Raw genomic sequence first — 17,480 nt, forward strand, 5'->3', positions numbered from 1 at the left:
TTTCTCTCAAAGATGTTTTAATGGTAAGCAAAAGAAGCTGGCCAAAAAGAAAATCGGTCCATTTAAACATGAGCAGGAAAGAATCGTGAAAAAAAGATGAAAAAAAAAATGGCGTATCAATGAAATGAAGGCAGCCACGGTCAAATTAGGGTCCCTCTGGGTTGTTTACTACCTGCATGGAAATAAAGATTGAATTAATGTATACACACTTATAGTAATATTTAACTATAGATGATTTAATTGCTCTAAAACTCAGCGTTACCGTTTTGAAGAGTTTAACGCCAAAGTAATTAGTCGCCATGTTCTTCAGTTTGGTTGCACCACCTACTTTGCATCGCACATATCCATACAGGTTTGCCCACTGTAGCGCAACTCCCATGATTACAACCGCCTGCACACACACACACACACACACACACACATCAAGAAGATTACAGCTCACATTTTAGATGTTTGATGCAGCAAAATTAGACATTTGAGAGTTTTTAACTCACCAACCACTTTATGTTGAAGGAGAAAAGTGAGCTAAAGACAAAGAAAGCCCAAAACAATGGACACAAAATCAGACCAATCCAGAAAATCCGTGAATCAGAGTTTGACACTCGATTTTTATTCGTTCCCTGTAAAAAAAAAGGGTATCAAAGACATAGTTCAGTCGTGAAAAGAAAGCCTCTCGTTATTCGTTCTCCCTTACGTGTAAAATAAAGAGCTCTCAATGTCAAATAAGCAGCTTAAAAAAGGACTAAATTAATCCATAGCATTCATGATCAGCAGATGTGCAGAAATTGATAATAGGGCCTGAGACATGCAGTAAAGGGCATTTTTACTGTTTTATTGTGTATAGTAAATATGTATTACAGCTTCTGTTTTTCACACAAAGCTATCATGTGGCTTTAATTGTCTTGAAAAACAGTCTTGAAGATCCTTCACAATTCTCCTTTTGTGTTCCATGAAACCAAGAAAGTCAATATGGGTCTAGAACAACACGAGGGTTAGGAAATTAGGTCAGAATAAACTCTTTTTAAAAAAAATTTGAACAGTGTGACTCAAAAGAGGAAATTTAACTCGCTGTTAGGGAACGTCTTAACACTGGTTGTGACAAAACAGTGACAAAACACAACCATTAAACTTTGATCGAACCGTGATAAAAGTTAGCTAAAGCTATATATTAAAGTTGTACATTACCTCAGTTTTGTTAGTCACGATCATAAACCTGACTTTTATTGTAGGGTCGATTTCCATGGTTTTTTAATGTACTGCAGTGTTGTAAAGTTGAGGGTGGCGAGACTTACTGATCTGGATTCAAACATCCAACGACTGCGACCATCTTCATCAACCTGATTCCACCACCTCAAGCCCACCAACAGCCGCCCCGTCACGTTCTTACACAGCATATGAAACAACACGTTCAGAAACGCTCAGAAGACCTGATTATTATACATTACTGAAGTCAAAGTGAAATGCTCTTTTTACTTCTTTAATCTGGAGTAAAAAGAACTTCAATGAGGAACACACAGGATGAGGCTTGGATTTTATTCCAGTAAAAAGGCAGATAAAGAGGAAGATACCTTATGGACCAAGGTTTGACCAATGCAATTTTTGATTATTAGTAATAAAACCAGAAGATGCGCGTTGACTTCATGCTCACCTTTACTGTCCAGAAGTCACATGACAGAAGTAAAATGATGGTGACCATGTTGGCAATAAAACTTTGGCTGAGAAACTCGCAAAAGAGGTAGATCAGGATGGCACTTGTGCGAAAGAGGAGATGAAAAAAGCAGGCCAGGGGATGCCTGAGAGGAACAAACTATTATTTATGTAGACTGAAGAATGATTTTAAAAAGAAGAATCAGAAACGGTCAAAATGTATTTTTAATGACTTTTGTTATGTGCTATATAAGCATTAATATACAGTCAACGTTAGGCATACTAATATGCAAATAATAATAAGTACTGGTCCCTATGCAACTGAAATGTTACGGAAGAAACATACAGCAGTTACAAAATTTCACTTAACGTTCATCAGTTTCTAGTCTGTGTTTTCCCAACTCACCTGATCTTTGATTTCTTCTCTCTAAACGCATTTTCGTCCTCGTAGAATAATGGCACTTCGCCGAGAGGATCCTTCAAAATAAATACTGCGTCGGTTTACGTTACTACGACATCCTGAACTTTATGCGCGTAATGCAACCGTTATGTTTTCATTTATTATTCCTTCATCAACAAGCGATGCTTACAGGTGCACTTAACGATGCGAAACTCTACATGCTGTCACCGAGGACTCTTTCGTAACAGGTTTCTTTATAGAAAATATAAGTGACAACTCACCTGTCTGCTCATGTTGGCGCACGCAGTCTTGTTTCCTGCTTACGTGTATGTAAACACACGTGTCTGGTCCATGAGGATCAAATGTTCGTAATATTTCATTTGAGGGTCCTCCTTTAGGGGGCGCATGGTGGCTCAAATAATGATTATTACGTGCTAATCTCAACACGTTATTTCTTTTCTTTCTTTTTTTTAGGCTACTTATGGCTAGTTATGCTCCAAATATATTTTTCATACATATATATATATATATATATATATATATATATATATATATACATATATATACTGTATAACAGCCATCTGTTTAGCATTAGCACTGGTCCTGCTAAAAGTGACTAGCTGTTCTGACTAGCTGAGTAAAAGAACAACGAAGGCCAATATACAAATTAGTACCAAAGTAACTCGGAGAACTGTTTATATATTAATGTGCTAATCCTTCAGGGTATTGTTTTTGTATTTTTGTATCATGGCACACCCCGTTACAAAAAAAAAAAAACTCAATCACAATCTATTTGCCTGTAAAACTTTTAGTACATTTTAGATTTGCGAACAATGACTTGGTTGTCGCTGGAAAGAGTGTGTGTTGCTAAATTGATGGGGCTAGTCTAATTGATTGGCTAAGTCAGCAAAATGGTGGAAATCGTTTGCAGTGCCTTAACATTATATACACTGAAGTAAGGTATACTGCCAACGTGGCATCTCTACATTTAAGAAAGAACATGAGAGAGAGATAGAGAGAGTAATGTAACAATGTACTTTTTCTCCTATACCATGTTTTCGTGGAACCCACTGCTATATGTACGCAACACAGCGCCACAATTTGGCTGTTAAGCATTTTACAGTAGTCTTAATGTGTGCCTTTATTGTCATTGAAGTAGATGTTTGACTTGACAAAACAGCTCTTGTGAATTTGTTACTAAGTTAAAGCGTGAGCACTCATGTGACAGTCGTACCGTTAGGGACTGAGCAAAGGTCGGTCTGTGTTTCTTCGAACTGATTCATTTCACGATGGCTCTTCGACGCAACGTCTTGCTTTTCCTTTGCATTTTACCTTTTACTGATGCACTCTACAAGCAATGGATTCCAGATACCAATTTTGAAAATGCTACCAACTGGGATAAAGGCTCTGTACCATGCAGTAATGACCAAGTGGTGTTTTTAGCTCAGAGGAAAGTATCGGTGTATGTAGAAACGGCTCACACTATCACTGGAATGAGCTTGCCAGTGGATGGAGAACTGATTCTGGCACCTGGCGCTGGATTTACTGTAAGAGAGGGTGGAGATCCTGGTTGTGGATCTGGGGTCACGGCACACTTTAAAGACCCTGATTCTCTGAAATGGTTCGATCCATCGCTCTGGGTGGCTGCAACCACAATCAACGACCTGGACAGAGGCACATATCAGTTTTCAGTCCACGAGGAGAGTGTCCCATGCCAGTATGACGACGTGGTATTTCGAGTGGCCACCTCATTCCGTGTGGACGTTTCTTCAGATCATGACGTGCCCGTGAAGAGTGTATCTGTACTTGGGAAGAAGTTCACCAGCAGCTCTGAGTTTTCTCAGTACCTGTCATCCAATTCCGGCAAGCTGCAATTCCATGGCTCCTCATACCTTAAAGTTGGCAGTTCAGGCTGCGAAGATATTACGGGTGCATTTGTGACAACTCTGGAAATCGAGACAGGATCTGTTCAAATGTGAAATGCGATTCATTGGAGTGCAAGAAACCCCTGCAACCGGTGGGACACTGCTGCAACGTTTGTGGTGCCATCGTTAACGTTCAGTTCTCCTCAAGCTTCAACTTTGAGTCGTATCGCCAGCGTCTGCAGCACCTCTTTCTTAGCCAGCATAAATATGAATCTATACAGATGGCCTTGTCCAAAGTGTCAAAAGAGCAGAGGCTGCTGCGAGTGATTCCTTTTGGAGCCACTCAGGAGATTCAGGTGTTGCTTCTGGACCAGAAAACAGGTCAGGAAGCCGGGAAGCTGGCTGAAGTTCTCGCTCGAGACGTAGTGCAGGATGTGCACAACCAAGGCTTGAACATCGGCATCACCAGTGCAGAGTTCCAGGCATCATCTGGGGCGAGCAGCAGCGAGACGGCTGGAAGTGGTGCAGGGGTTGTGGTGGGTGCAGTGCTGGGCTCCCTGCTGGGAATCGGTCTACTTGCGGCTGTCGTTGTGCTCTATCGTCGTGGCATTGTTAGGATACCCAGAATGCCTAGCATGCCCTCATTTAGCAAGTGGAAGAACAGTAGCGAGATTGGGGAGCTTGGTGGCCCCTTGGACCACGGCTTTGACAATCCCATGTTTGACAAACCGACTATGATGCCTGAGGAGCCAGGGCTGTATGGGACAGAGATGATGAACTCGATAACCTTAACTCAGTCAGGAGTGCATTTCGTAAATCCTGCTTATGACGAAACTGATTTTAGTGCATGAGCTTAATACAACAATTCTTGATGAATTAATCTCAAAATTATACAAAAATAAATTCCACTGCTTGTGTTTTTACAAAAATATATACTACTGTATGTTTTTCACAAGCTGAATGCACCACATAATCATATTTCTCTTAATAAAAAAATTCAAGCATAGAAGATTTTTAGTTGTATTATTATTATTACATTTTACTATTTTTAATTCAGAGTGAAATGTATTGATACAAACATGCATTTGATGAATGTTTAATACTACATGCACGTGGAAATGCCCACATGAAGTTTGTTGTCACAACATTTGGTTTTCAAATATCAAAGAAATCTCTCCTCAGTGACAAACAAGTACAATTATTGAACCTGAGATTTGAAGGTTACAACTTCAAAGTGTTATGCTGGATTTTTGCCATGTTGTTAGACTGGAGCCCTACTCTGTTTACGACAAATACTTAATTATTCACCTTTAAAAATAAAGATTCTTCAGTGGTACAGCATGCTCAGTAGTCAAGAACCTATTTGGGCTTCTTGAGTTTCTAAAAGTCTCTTAAGGATTTTTAAAGATTCCTGATGTTGCATAGCAGATTCTTTAGAAATGGCCAAGACATGAATGACTGAAAATCTATTTAAATCACCAGCAGCGAGACTACTCCCCTTTAGATTTTACTACAAGTCAAGTTCCAAAAGGTGACGTCCGTGTTGGATATATGGTTCTAAGATGGTCAGCAGAAATTCTGTATGGTGTAGAACTAGAGGTTGTTGATCTCAATGCAGCCTCAGGAAAAATCATGACATTGTACAGGTTAAATGTTATTTAGCATTTCCTCATAACCTTTACCATCTGTGGTTCAGTGTAAGGTGGAGCTGTAAACTTGAAGATGTGCACGTTGCTTTGTGTCTTCCGGACAGTTCTGTTGAACCATACAGGAGCTTTGTCCTCTGAAGTCAGACAGGATATTTAACATAATTAGCATAATTTCCTAAGGGAACATTAATCGTTATATCTTTGTTGGTGTCAACAAGCATCACATTTACAGTCTTTTCTTCTCTGAAGGCTTTGAACAGCCCTGTGAGAGAACACACATATAATTATAAATATTTGAATAAGTTTGACGGCCCCCATTTATTGCAGTTTCCACAAAGAGAAGCAGGACAAAAGTAGACGCAGCACTTTTAATACTGATCAAAATGTAACGACCAGATCATTTTTCATTAAAGATTATGAATTTAATAGTTACATACCAACAAATAACATTATGAATAAAGTCGATGTATGAATTACAAAACATGGCTGTAAATATTGTTCATGTTCATACATTTTGAAGGAAGACATCATGTAAAAACAGATAGGCACAGATAGGCCTTCAAGAACCCGCTGTCCTCTAGACCTGTGCATGAACCATACTGTTTACTGACAATATACCTCAGTTCAAAAAGAAACCATTGTTGTGATAAATGAAATGACTCAGCGGTAATGAGGTCTATGCTCCTCAAGTTAAAGCTTCAGGATCAACAAAGGGTTCTCTGTGTACACCAACTCAACCATGCGTCAAACAACTCATCCAATTGCTCATGTTTCAAAAAACACATTATGGCCTGATATATGTAAACATTATGTGTAACATAATGTGAGGGTGCTTGTATCCTACATACAGTCCCCACAACAGCAACACTGACGTCAGATTCTGTTAATCCATCTACTGTACATTTCACCATATTCAGCAAACTAACCAAATCTGTGCATTAACAAGAATAGCAATGGTATAATTAACACCATATATAGCACATAATGAGCTTTGTACATCTAAAAGGAAAATATCTGTCAAGTTATATATACAAGTTATGTCTTAAATGACATATTGTCAAGAAAGCGCAGGCACTGAGATACATACCCCACGGGGCTGAAATATTATGAGATTAAGAGTGTGTGTAATGAGATTTTACCTCATTTTCATACTCTTTATTTGCCACATGACACGTTAACCATTAAATTGAAACTGAATTACCATTTTTATGCATATTGCGTTGTTTGTGTCAATTAAAGAGGTAATGTAGCCAGCTATTTCAACATTGGTCCTCTAAAAACCTCTCTACAAAAATGTATGAAAAGAGAATTTCTTTTTACACCACAGGTTGTTTTCATTTTATTGTCTGCTAATCAAGGTCTCCAGAATCTAACTCTGGAGCTAAACTGGCCCTCCGAGACTTATAAAGACCCCTGTTTCTTTAACAACTGGTGCATTGGCCAAATGTTGATGAAGCAACTATCGTCAAAAAAAAGTGAAACAATGGTTCTGTAAACTCTTGCTTTCTTCAGCATTCACGAGGTAAAAGCAGACATCCCTGTTGAAAAAAAACATCATATGATGGTTAGTTTTGTTTTATAGCATGGCATCTAGTTTGAGCTGGTTGGAGCTGGTCATGTGCTGGTGCCTAAGCAATTAGCTCCTGCTCATAACCAGCCAGACTAAAGCAGCTCAAACCAGTTGACATACTTAAAAAAATACATAACAATTTTGCCATTAATCAATTACCCCCATGTCATTTCAAGCCAGTAAAAGCTTTGTTTCAGAAATAGTCCATGTGTAATCAGTGATTCAACCATAATGTTATGAAGTGAGAATATTTATTGTATGGATAGAAAACTCTAAAAACAACTTTATTCAGTGTCACCGTAGAGTTACCATAGCGCCATTTTGAAAGCAACCTCACCTCCTGGTTTTCATTCAAAATATCTTATATTGTGTACCAAAGCTTTTGCAGGTTTGGAACAACATGGAAGTAAGTGATTAATAAACATATTTTCAATTTGGGGTGGAGTAACCCTTGAAGGGCTTCACAGCTCAGTGTCTTCTATGCAGCCTGGGTCCTCAATGGTCTCCAATCGGCTCTGACAGGCGTCTATGATCTTCTTGCGAGGCCCCAAGGGGATGTGAATGCTCTTGAGGTCATCATCTGAGCACAGCAGCAGGGCATCCAAGTCGATCTTTTCTCTTTTGAAGATAGGAATGAACTCGTTCATGCTCTGCGTGGCTAGGAACACTTCCAAAAAGCTGCTTTCAGGCTCATCATCGTCATCCAGTCCCAACTCCACCTCTTCCCATGGCAGCTCCTGCAGGTTCCTCTCTTGAAGGCTACGGGCGCTTCCGATACTATCTTCGTCCAGACTGGGAACGCGATGCATCCGGCTGTGGAGCCGCACGTTCTCGACCCGTTCGCTGCCTGCTAGACTGCCTTCGTCTCTGCTCCCAATCCCAAAAAGTCCACCACTCACGTAGTTGCGGCGGAAAACCATGGTGCCCAGGCCGGGACGATTGAAGAGCGAGTCATGGCCTGAGTCAGTGCTGATCTCTGAATGGTCCACATCATGACCGTGCAAGTCGGGTTCGCTGATGGCACGTGAGATGGCATCCTCGTTGTCACTAGGGAACATGTCACGTATGTTACGACGAGACCGGTCTTTAGGGTTGACGTACGTTCCCTGCTTGAGAAACATAACGTCATTGCCTAGTTGTAGGCCAGATAAAGAGCGGACACTCTTCCTGCCATCTTCATAAATCTTGAATGTCCCGTCACCTTGCTTTTTCTTCTCAAGCTTCTTCTGGATCTTAGTTTTTCCCCTGGCTGTGGCATGGAGAGTAGCCTAGAGTGAAAAAATAGCACAAGTATATAAAATGTATGAGGGGAGAGTATTCAAATGAATCACACCAAAAGATTTACTAATGTTTGCCCTAGTTGAATTACTCTATTTTGAAATTGATTTAATTATTGTTGCTAGAAGAGGCACTGGAGAGAACAGAGAGCATGTGGTAGAAGGCATTTAAAATATAAATTTGCCAGAATAACACATCATCCGAACATATAGTTTGTCAAGTCATGTTATTTTTAGATTGCTTCAGGAAATAAATGACTCAACTAGGAACCACACAATAACTTACATTTTTTGGCTTCTTTATTTCTTTATTTGCGACTACTTTAATTTGTGCTGCATTTGGTGTATTGCGTTGGTCGGTATGTAAATGGGATGGCGCATCTGTGTTCTTCAATTTGCGAATTGTTAGTAAATCACCTAGTTAGTAAAGAAATTTCCACACCCATTGGTGCTGTTTTGGAATTGTGCTCTCGTGCTACGTTAATTGTTTAGTTAAACTGGCCCCAAATATTTAAGCTCTGGAGAGCAATCTGACCTGGGAGTATGGCACATTTGTGGCAGTGTTGAAGTGGCGTAGCTTGCGACTCAAGGTACTGCTGGCGTAGCTGGAGAAGCTCATGGCATCAGAGACCGATGCTTCCGTTGTCTCTCTTTGAAATTTGCGTTCCATGCGCCGTCGGTGTTTCTGCTGCATTTTAATGCATTCCTTGATGCGGCGTTCGGCGTCACGGAAAGCCCGGTCTTTCAGTTTGCTCACTAGCTTGGGGTTGAGGGCTGTCTGCTTGGCAGCGATGGAGTCCAGATAGCGCACGCAATCCATGTGGTTCTTGGTGGCGGCCATGTCCAGCGGTGTGTGGTAGTCGTTGTCCAGGCACCACACGTTGGCACCAAACGACACCAGGAAGGACAGGCAGTTGAGATGGCCATTGGAGGCAGCCAGGTGGAGCGGCGTGTTCCCCCATATGTCACACTTATCTGGGTTCCCCCTGAAAGTAGAGCCATGATAGATCCATATCAGGTGTGGCATTTAATAATGACCTCCGTGAAACCACTATAGACTATATCTAGCATATACAGTTCACATTTTTAAGTGTAAAGTGAAACTGGATATAACCTTTTCCAAGCTGTCCTTATTATTTGTTTTATATCCCAAGAATAGCTGAGACCACACTGGCAATCCCATGATTTTTTGATTATGTTTTCAGCACTGGTTTGTCACCCGTGAAGGCCAGTAAATAATGCATGTCTATGAAACTGAAACAACCTGCTCTACACATTTGATATCTAAAAAAGCATCTTAAGAGGGCCATAGGAAGGACAAACAGGTGTGTTACATAACCCATGCAATCTCTTATTTTTCTCACTTACATAAGTTTTCTTTTGTAAGCCAGTAATCCAGGTTTATCTCTCCTAATGCCGATCCAAACCACTGGATCGGTAATTTGATCGCCTGCGTGAATAAGAGGGAGCTTGTTGGGTGTCTCCTTACTAGCAAGAATGATAGAGTTGCATAGGTGATGTCACACTAAATTCCTGTGTTCAGACTGTAACCACAGGCCAACAAAGAAACTATTCTCAAACTATACAAAACGTTCTAATCTATGATTAGTAGAAACTACATACAGTGCACAGTGACTGTTCGTCATTTCTATATTCAATATTCATTCTAGTAAACGCATAAATAGACAATCATTTAAATCTAGTTTGTCGAAATGCTATGTTGAGCTATTTAAAACATATAGGTACCACTGTAATTTGCATGCAATTCTCTATTAAGTAGTATCGCATATCTCTATTAGAACTTATTATTAACGTTACGTGCTATATGGTGCTCTTTGCCCTCAGTACAGTGGGATGCATTATGATATGACAATTGGATCGCTTGAAACTAAACTCAGATCGAAACATTACTGTTTTTTGCTTTACTACTATACTGTATAGCTCCACCTACAGGTACAATATGGTATATATTATCGTGAAAAAAAAATCTGATGCATAATTGTATGGCAAAAGTCATATTTTACCATATATATATGATTTGTGCTGCTCTTATTTGCACCTTACAGTTAAGCCCTATCTTACTGTTTTCTGCACGAAGCGCAAGTTGAGCCTAATTAATATTTGATGGGTGACAGGTGAAGCCTTGCAGTGATGCATTATGGATGAGAAAAGCTGCAAGGTTTTCACAGTTAGCAAAGGGAGCTGTGTGCGCTATTGGGTCAAGCCAGAATTTGGATTATGACCCGATAACCTACCTGACCTTGATTTTTGGCACGCCAATACTCATCGTATACAAATTATAGAGTGAAAGAGACTTATAGATCCTTATTATAATCAATCTCACTCCCGTGTACTGCAGCTGGTCTAGTATTAGTGTGCTATAAATGACAGTTCATAACTCACGGTCTACACGAGTAATAATACTGTCAGACGAGAAGACATATGACTATCAGAACATTGTGAACTTAGTGGAAGAGAAGTATAATATTGTTGGTTATCTCCCAACACGACTGCTATATGTTACCCACCACCCATAAATGTCTATTTTTTTTCCCATCGTTGCTATTTTTACCATCATTTACTGTCCCTGTTTGTTAACAGCTTCTAATAGCATGATTCATGACAGTTCAGAGCCTGTTCTCATGTACCGTAACGCACTAATGACCTCTTGAAAACCTTTTCTGTCGACGGTGGGCATTATCGTGGGAAATCATGCTTCAGGGATCAGTCAGTGCCATTGAATTAATCACTAGAGAAATGAAACACCCAAATTAAGGGATTAATTACTGTATCCCTATGTGTACATGAGCATAAGTTGGCTCTAACCGTAGAAACGCGATGCTTGCTTTGCTTTATGTGAAGGAGATCACGCGATAGCCAGCGGCTTTCAGTGCTCAAACAGTCCGATTATGCATTCAGGACCGCAGAACAGTGGGAGAACTTCTGACAATTAAGATCTTTTATAAAGGGCCTCTAGGTCCGCAGAGGAAACCAGGTCAACTCTGATGAAAGCTTTTGTGCGTCCGCTTTTATCCGTCTTCTGTCATCGGCATGAACAGGGCGGCTCTATATCACGCAAAGTGGAATTGTTAGTGATAAAACAACTCAAATGACACTGCAAACGAATAGGGGCCTGCTAAGGAGCAGCAGGGGCGGTGTACTTGTCTTAAGGTGCATTCAGTGTATACATTTTTAATCAGTCTGTGCATTAACAGGGAATTGAACCTATGACCTTGAGGTTGTTGCTAATGGAATGCTCGGAAAGTTTAAGGCACAGGAACACGAGAGAAAAAAAAATCACCGTGTTAAAATACCAATACGATGTATTTTTCATTGCGAATTCTGCAAAAACATGCAAACAACTAACTCTCAGAAATAGATTTTGTTGATGGTGTTGATTCATTATTTTTTGACCTAAAGCCAGTTGCTTTTCATGTTACTTGAATGACTTTTTACAGTAGCCTTTTCGGTATTATGTTGGTATGGCATGCTCCTCTGCAAACTCGATATATGTTACATAACGCCACCATAAATATCACGAGAAAGGGTTTAAGGAAGTGGGCTGGGGAACGGAAAACGGCGTGTTCCGCACCCTGTTATCCTAATAAAAGCATCAGCCCCGTGAAGCACCAGTGCTGGGTTGTGATGATGCACAGTAACGGTGACTAGAGATCCGCGCCATGCCCAAGCGATTTCATATGAGGCGTGCACGCGAAACATACGGGTTGCACTTCCGTTAAACCCACAAACTCAACCGATTCGTGTAACTAATACATTGTAGAGCGGTCTTACCCTCTCCCGACAATCAGCCGCAGCGCCTCTAGGTTGCCGTGGTAAGCGGCCCATAGGGTCGGTGTCATGCCATCTTCATCCGGAGCGTTCAGGTCCTTCCGCGTCGCTTCTTTCAACAGGTCAAGGTAGCCATCCCGAGCTGCCTTGTGGTATTTGTCATTCATGGTGATCTCGAACCTCAGCCTCCATCACTCTTTCACTGGCTCTGTGCATCAGCTCTGAACCCCTGACCGGCTGCGGCGCGCTTCAGGCGCTTGGAGTTTCCAAGGACACCTCAGACGCGCTGCGGGCGGCTCGCGAGGGTGTGGCTTCAGCTCGGTCCCTGCGAAGCATACTATCTCGTTCACGTTTGGGGATTCGAAATATTATATTACTGGGTTCTGTAAAAGAAGCCCGCTGTCCCCTGAAAAATCCCAAGCACACGGATAGCGTTAATAAACGAGTGTTTATCGCTCAATAAACGTTCAAATAAAGCGGCATCAAGACTCAGAAGCTACATCTAAACACTTGGAAAAAAAGTTGTAGTATATATTAATTAAAAATATCCATTTTTGTGAACACATTTCTCCCCGAAATGTTTAACCTGAAAATTAGGTTTGTGCTGAAATGCTTTTGATATCTGGTGTCATATTTTTAATTGTGGTTTTGGTGGACAGTCTTCGTGATTTAACCCTAGCGAAAATTAGCCAAAAGTTTTTGCTACAAAAACACGGTTGCTAGCTAAACCGTTCTAACCACAAATGAACGTTTAATAGGTTAAACGTGGTGTTTGTAGTAAAACTGTGGTTATACAAATGGCAGTCACTACAGGGAACAAGGAAATGTGAACTACTAAGCAGGCCTGCTATTATTTTCCCATAATAAATAGTACTTTTAAATGTGTCGAATCAACTTTTTTTATATACTGCGTCTGTGAATTACCAGTCATTTAAACCTGGATTAATAGTTCCATCAATGTTATTTATGGGCGTTTTATATGGATGGTATATATATCATGATGTACCATCACTGTGACATTATCACACACACCTCCACTGATGTTTGAGGATTTATAATGCCTATAACTGCATGGTGTACAGTAGATGTCAAATTGTTCATACATTTTGTTCTAATTATTTGTGTACTGTGTTGTGTCTGACAGGTTACAGGTCCTTCAGTGATACGGCTGTAAATCTTTGTGTCACCAAGAGAATATATATACCATGAGGTGGCATGCTCCTCAGAAGGCCAGCGGTTCCTACTCTTGGTAAGTGAAGTATACTAACTATCTAGCATATTAGAATTGTGTTACGCCGAATAGCTTTTGCACTATGTTTACTTTAGAAATTCTGTGTTTTGGAAGTAATGCAAGTTGCTTTTGGTAAAAGCGCATGCTAATATTTCTTGTGTTGACATTAATAATCACCATTAATACGATGCTTTCATAGGTCTCAAAAGAAACAATGCACAATTCCATTGTACTCAGACATTTGCAATGAATTTGGGTGAGGCTGAATATCACAATGATTGTGAAAACCGATATAAGCTGAGTAAATAAAGGCTTAATATTTTGAACACAGATATGATTGAAGTAAATAAAAGCTCAATATTTGTTGATGACTCAGAGCTGAGGGTGTCTGATCAGTACTTCACATTTCCTTCGTCACCAAACAGACTGTAGGGACTGTGCAGGTAGCCCTCTTGTTAAACACTGTTATCACAATAGCTGGGAGCTCTTGGCTGGCTTTGGTCCAGTGCAAGCAAAGGTGAAATCTTTTTAGATTTCCAATATTGTCAAGTCAGATTTGAGGATGCTGGTCCATTCAGATGTGGGATAGACGTAGGGCAAGACGTAAGCAGAAGAGGAGAGAGGTGATTGGTTGGATACTTATGCGGGTTCAAGCATTTATATAGCTTGAGGAAACTAGGCTCCTTCTAATTATTTTGCATGACAACTCGTAGAAGGTCTTTGCATGCTTCATACTCTACAAACTCTTTTTAACTCGGACTCTTAGAGCTCCACTTACAAACTGTGTTTTCTCTTGGACAGTTCTTCTAACTCACACAACATGACGACGAAGCAAGACCTAGAAGCTATCGAGAACCAGATATCTACCATCCAAGTCAGTTCCCATGGAGAGACGGTTAACCCAGGACTCGCCCACGGCGGTTTAAAAGCGGTGGAGAAGGGACGCAACTGGGGGTGGCTTCTGTCTGGATTCATCTCCTTAAACATCCTGCTCCTCGGAATCCCCATTGTCTGTGGAAGCGTCTTCAACAAGATCCAGATCACCTCGTCTCACCTTCTGATTTTCCTCATCTTGCTTGTCATTCTCACCACCGTATGGTTGGTTTACTACAAAATCCATACTTCGAGGGTGTACCGAGCAGTGCTTTACAAAGACAGTCATGCTGGACCAGTTTGGCTGAGAGGTGAGTCTTCATTTTGTATGGTCCAGTAAAGGAGTTGCTGACAAATGGATTTGAATTGAATGACGCTAAATGAAAGATTTCAGAAAAAAATTTGGGTTGTTCTCACTATCTTGTATATTCCATAGAAATCTACTTCCAAGTGCTTATTTCCTGCTTGTTTCTTCATCAGGTGGACTGGTTCTGTTTGGCGTCTGCAGTGTAATCATGGACATTTTCAAGATTATTTATTACGTGGGTCGTATACACTGCGAGTCGCCTGTGAAAATCGCCTTCCCTGTTGTACAAGCTCTGTTTGTTATCGTACAGGTAGGTTAAAAATCAAGAATGGTTTTATGCTATTTATTCTTGCATTTCTAGAACATTTAATTATGCTCTCTTCCATATTTCAGACATACGTCCTCTGGGTTCATGCAAAAGACTGTGTGCAGATACAGCAAATCGTCACACGGTGAGTCCCTGGCGGTTGATAATGCTTTATTCATCTGGGTTTTGTCAGTTTATTTCCTTGTCTTTTGCTATCTTGACCTCAGTGTGTAGTCAGGAAGTGAAATTAATGGGAAAATGTAGGTAACTGATCGCACCCTTCCAGGAGCGTAAAGGAAATTTGTTGTTTGTAGACACCTTGAATAGCCGATTGACTGTAGAACTGTCTGACATCTCCGTGTTAAGCAATGAGCATATATTTTAAAGTTGGCTCAAGGAAATGTTTGCCCGACTGAAGGTTTGATAGGATAGCGGCATGTGCATTGACTCTTGTGTTGAGTGTACACTTCTATGAAACAAAGCCACTAGCATTACTGCATTGTAATATTTACTCTCTCGTTGCAGTTGTGGTTTGATGTTGACGTTGTCTACGAACCTTATAGTGTGGATGACGGCGGTAACAGAAGAGTCGCTCCATCAAACAGTGGCTCCAGCTAACCCTTCATACAACAGCTCCTCAAGTGGTGGTTACAAAATTGATGTCACATCACAAGGTGATTTAATCAGCAAATAATACTGCACACTTTGGAGACTTACCTGATGAAAAAAAGCCAGTTTATATGCCAGTTTAGAGATGTTTTGAAGCATGGCAACTGGGTATAAGCTACTAGTTCCTGATCAGGACCAGCTTAAACCAGCTCTTGACCAACTAAGGACCAGATCCAACCAGCAGCAAAGCTTCAAAACATACCTAAGCAGCTGTTTATTTCAACAGGGTTGTGGACTTGTTGTATTGATTCATTTATTTCAAAGATTAGCATTAGATTAGAGTATTTTATTGACGTTCTACCCGTTGTTGTCTTCCAGATCGCGCTGGAGCGAGTGATTGCAAGTGTAGCCATGACATGTGCGATGTTTTTGAGAAGGCCTACTACTATCTGTACCCCTTCAACATCGAGTATAGCCTCTTCGCATCAGCTATGGCCTACGTCATGTGGAAAAACGTTGGCCGCCAGATGGATGAACACCATAGCCACAATCTGCACTTTAGCCTCTGGGACGTTCTGGTCGGACCAGTTTTTGGCCTGATCATTCTGGTGGCGGGCCTGGCTACGTTTGTGGTTTACGAAGTGGACGTGGCCAAAGAAGACCCAAAAAAGAAGGAGGAAGCTCTGATAATGCATTACATCATGAACATAGTAGCCATCCTTCTGATGTCCATCACGACTCTGATCGGCTGTATAATCTTCCGGATGGATAAAAGAGAGCAGGTGTCCGGGAAGAACCCTACCAGGAGTCTGGATGTAGGGCTGCTTGTGGGAGCATCTTTGGGCCAGTTCCTCATCTGTTACTTTACTATAGTAGCAGTTCTGGCATCAGGGGTCAAGGGGCACGTAAACGGACTCAACCTGACCAATTCTATTCTGACTGTGATCCAGCTGTGCCTGCAGAACGCCTTCCTCATCAAAGGCCTCCATCGAGAGCCGTTCAGAGAGACTGAGACTACCACCGTGTTCGCCAATGTCGTGGCCGTACGAGAGAGAGACCCCGAAAGACGGAGCAGCTCCATCGTCCCGGCTCACACGCTACCCATCCCGTTGACGTTGCTCCAGGGTCAGCTCTCCTGGCAGAGGAGGATCCTTAAGGAGATCTGTGGTTTCCTGTTATTCTGCAATGTCATTGTAAGTACCTGACTCCAAATTTTTTTTTATTATGTTAATGGTAGGGTTAAAAGGAGGTGGGACATTTCCGCAAATTTCCAGAAACACTGCAGAATTTTTGGGAACGTCCGGACGATTTGGAAACATTTTGAAAATGAATCTAATTCTGTACATTGCACTTCTGTTTTGTAGCTTTGGATTATGCCTGCCTTCGGAGCCCGGCCTCAGTTTGACAACTCCGTCGGATCAGACATTTTTGAATTCGAAACGTGGGCGGCGGTAGTGAACATCGGAATGCCTTTCGGTATCTTCTACCGCATGCACTCAGTGGCTAGCCTGTTTGAGGTGGGACTCGCCTCTTAAACGACTGCTCAGGAACTGTACGAGCTTATGCACATATCTTTGTAAACTATATATACATATATATATATATATATACATATATATATTTTTATATTATATTTTTGTTTAGCTGAAAGAGAAATTGTATTATTTTTTACTACATTTTTAGTGTATAATACAACAATGTGTACATGTGAGTGTGTGTGTGTGTGGAGATATAGACCATGTTAAACTGAAATCCGTTTGAATATGTGAATGATGACAGAATATCATCTGAAATATGGCCTAATCCTGTTACAGGCATTCGACTGTTAGCAACGCAGTAAAACCCTCTGGAAGTATTACCAGAGAGCACCTGTGAATTCCCGATATCTGTTTATTCTGTTCACTGTGTACCGAGATTAAAATGAGCAAACTGTACTCTTTTGTTTTGTTCCATAAA

The 17,480-nt window shown here is 40.9% G+C and overlaps 4 protein-coding genes across 4 annotated transcripts; 2 read left to right on the plus strand and 2 right to left on the minus strand.

Moving 5' to 3' along the window:
* On the minus strand, positions 1-2,426 carry zgc:112148 (uncharacterized protein LOC550424 homolog). The gene is made up of 7 exons (XM_043233317.1): positions 2,329-2,426; positions 2,054-2,124; positions 1,649-1,793; positions 1,293-1,382; positions 495-620; positions 263-391; positions 1-172 (listed from the first exon to the last, which is right to left on the minus strand). The coding sequence occupies exons 1-7, from the start codon at positions 2,338-2,340 to the stop codon at positions 146-148; spliced, it is 600 nt and encodes a 199-aa protein (XP_043089252.1). The 5' UTR covers positions 2,341-2,426; the 3' UTR covers positions 1-145.
* Positions 2,427-3,299: 873 nt separating this feature from the next.
* On the plus strand, positions 3,300-4,824 carry amn (amnion associated transmembrane protein). The gene is given in 2 exon segments (XM_043232840.1): positions 3,300-3,967; positions 3,970-4,824. Coding segments are annotated over 2 exon segments (1,425 nt in total). The 5' UTR covers positions 3,300-3,336; the 3' UTR covers positions 4,764-4,824.
* Positions 4,825-6,663: 1,839 nt separating this feature from the next.
* ush1ga (Usher syndrome 1Ga (autosomal recessive)) lies at positions 6,664-13,215 on the minus strand. Its single transcript, XM_043232851.1, has 3 exons — positions 12,201-13,215; positions 8,944-9,394; positions 6,664-8,399 (listed from the first exon to the last, which is right to left on the minus strand). The coding sequence occupies exons 1-3, from the start codon at positions 12,362-12,364 to the stop codon at positions 7,593-7,595; spliced, it is 1,422 nt and encodes a 473-aa protein (XP_043088786.1). The 5' UTR covers positions 12,365-13,215; the 3' UTR covers positions 6,664-7,592.
* Positions 13,216-13,334: 119 nt separating this feature from the next.
* Positions 13,335-17,458, plus strand: otop2 (otopetrin 2). Its single transcript, XM_043232741.1, has 7 exons — positions 13,335-13,446; positions 14,230-14,612; positions 14,782-14,918; positions 15,002-15,060; positions 15,441-15,589; positions 15,903-16,717; positions 16,889-17,458. The coding sequence occupies exons 1-7, from the start codon at positions 13,403-13,405 to the stop codon at positions 17,057-17,059; spliced, it is 1,758 nt and encodes a 585-aa protein (XP_043088676.1). The 5' UTR covers positions 13,335-13,402; the 3' UTR covers positions 17,060-17,458.
* The last annotated feature ends 22 nt before the right edge of the window (positions 17,459-17,480 follow it).

The sequence above is a fragment of the Puntigrus tetrazona genome, chromosome 3 (genome assembly GCF_018831695.1).
Source record: "Puntigrus tetrazona isolate hp1 chromosome 3, ASM1883169v1, whole genome shotgun sequence".
Classification (NCBI taxonomy): domain Eukaryota; kingdom Metazoa; phylum Chordata; class Actinopteri; order Cypriniformes; family Cyprinidae; genus Puntigrus; species Puntigrus tetrazona.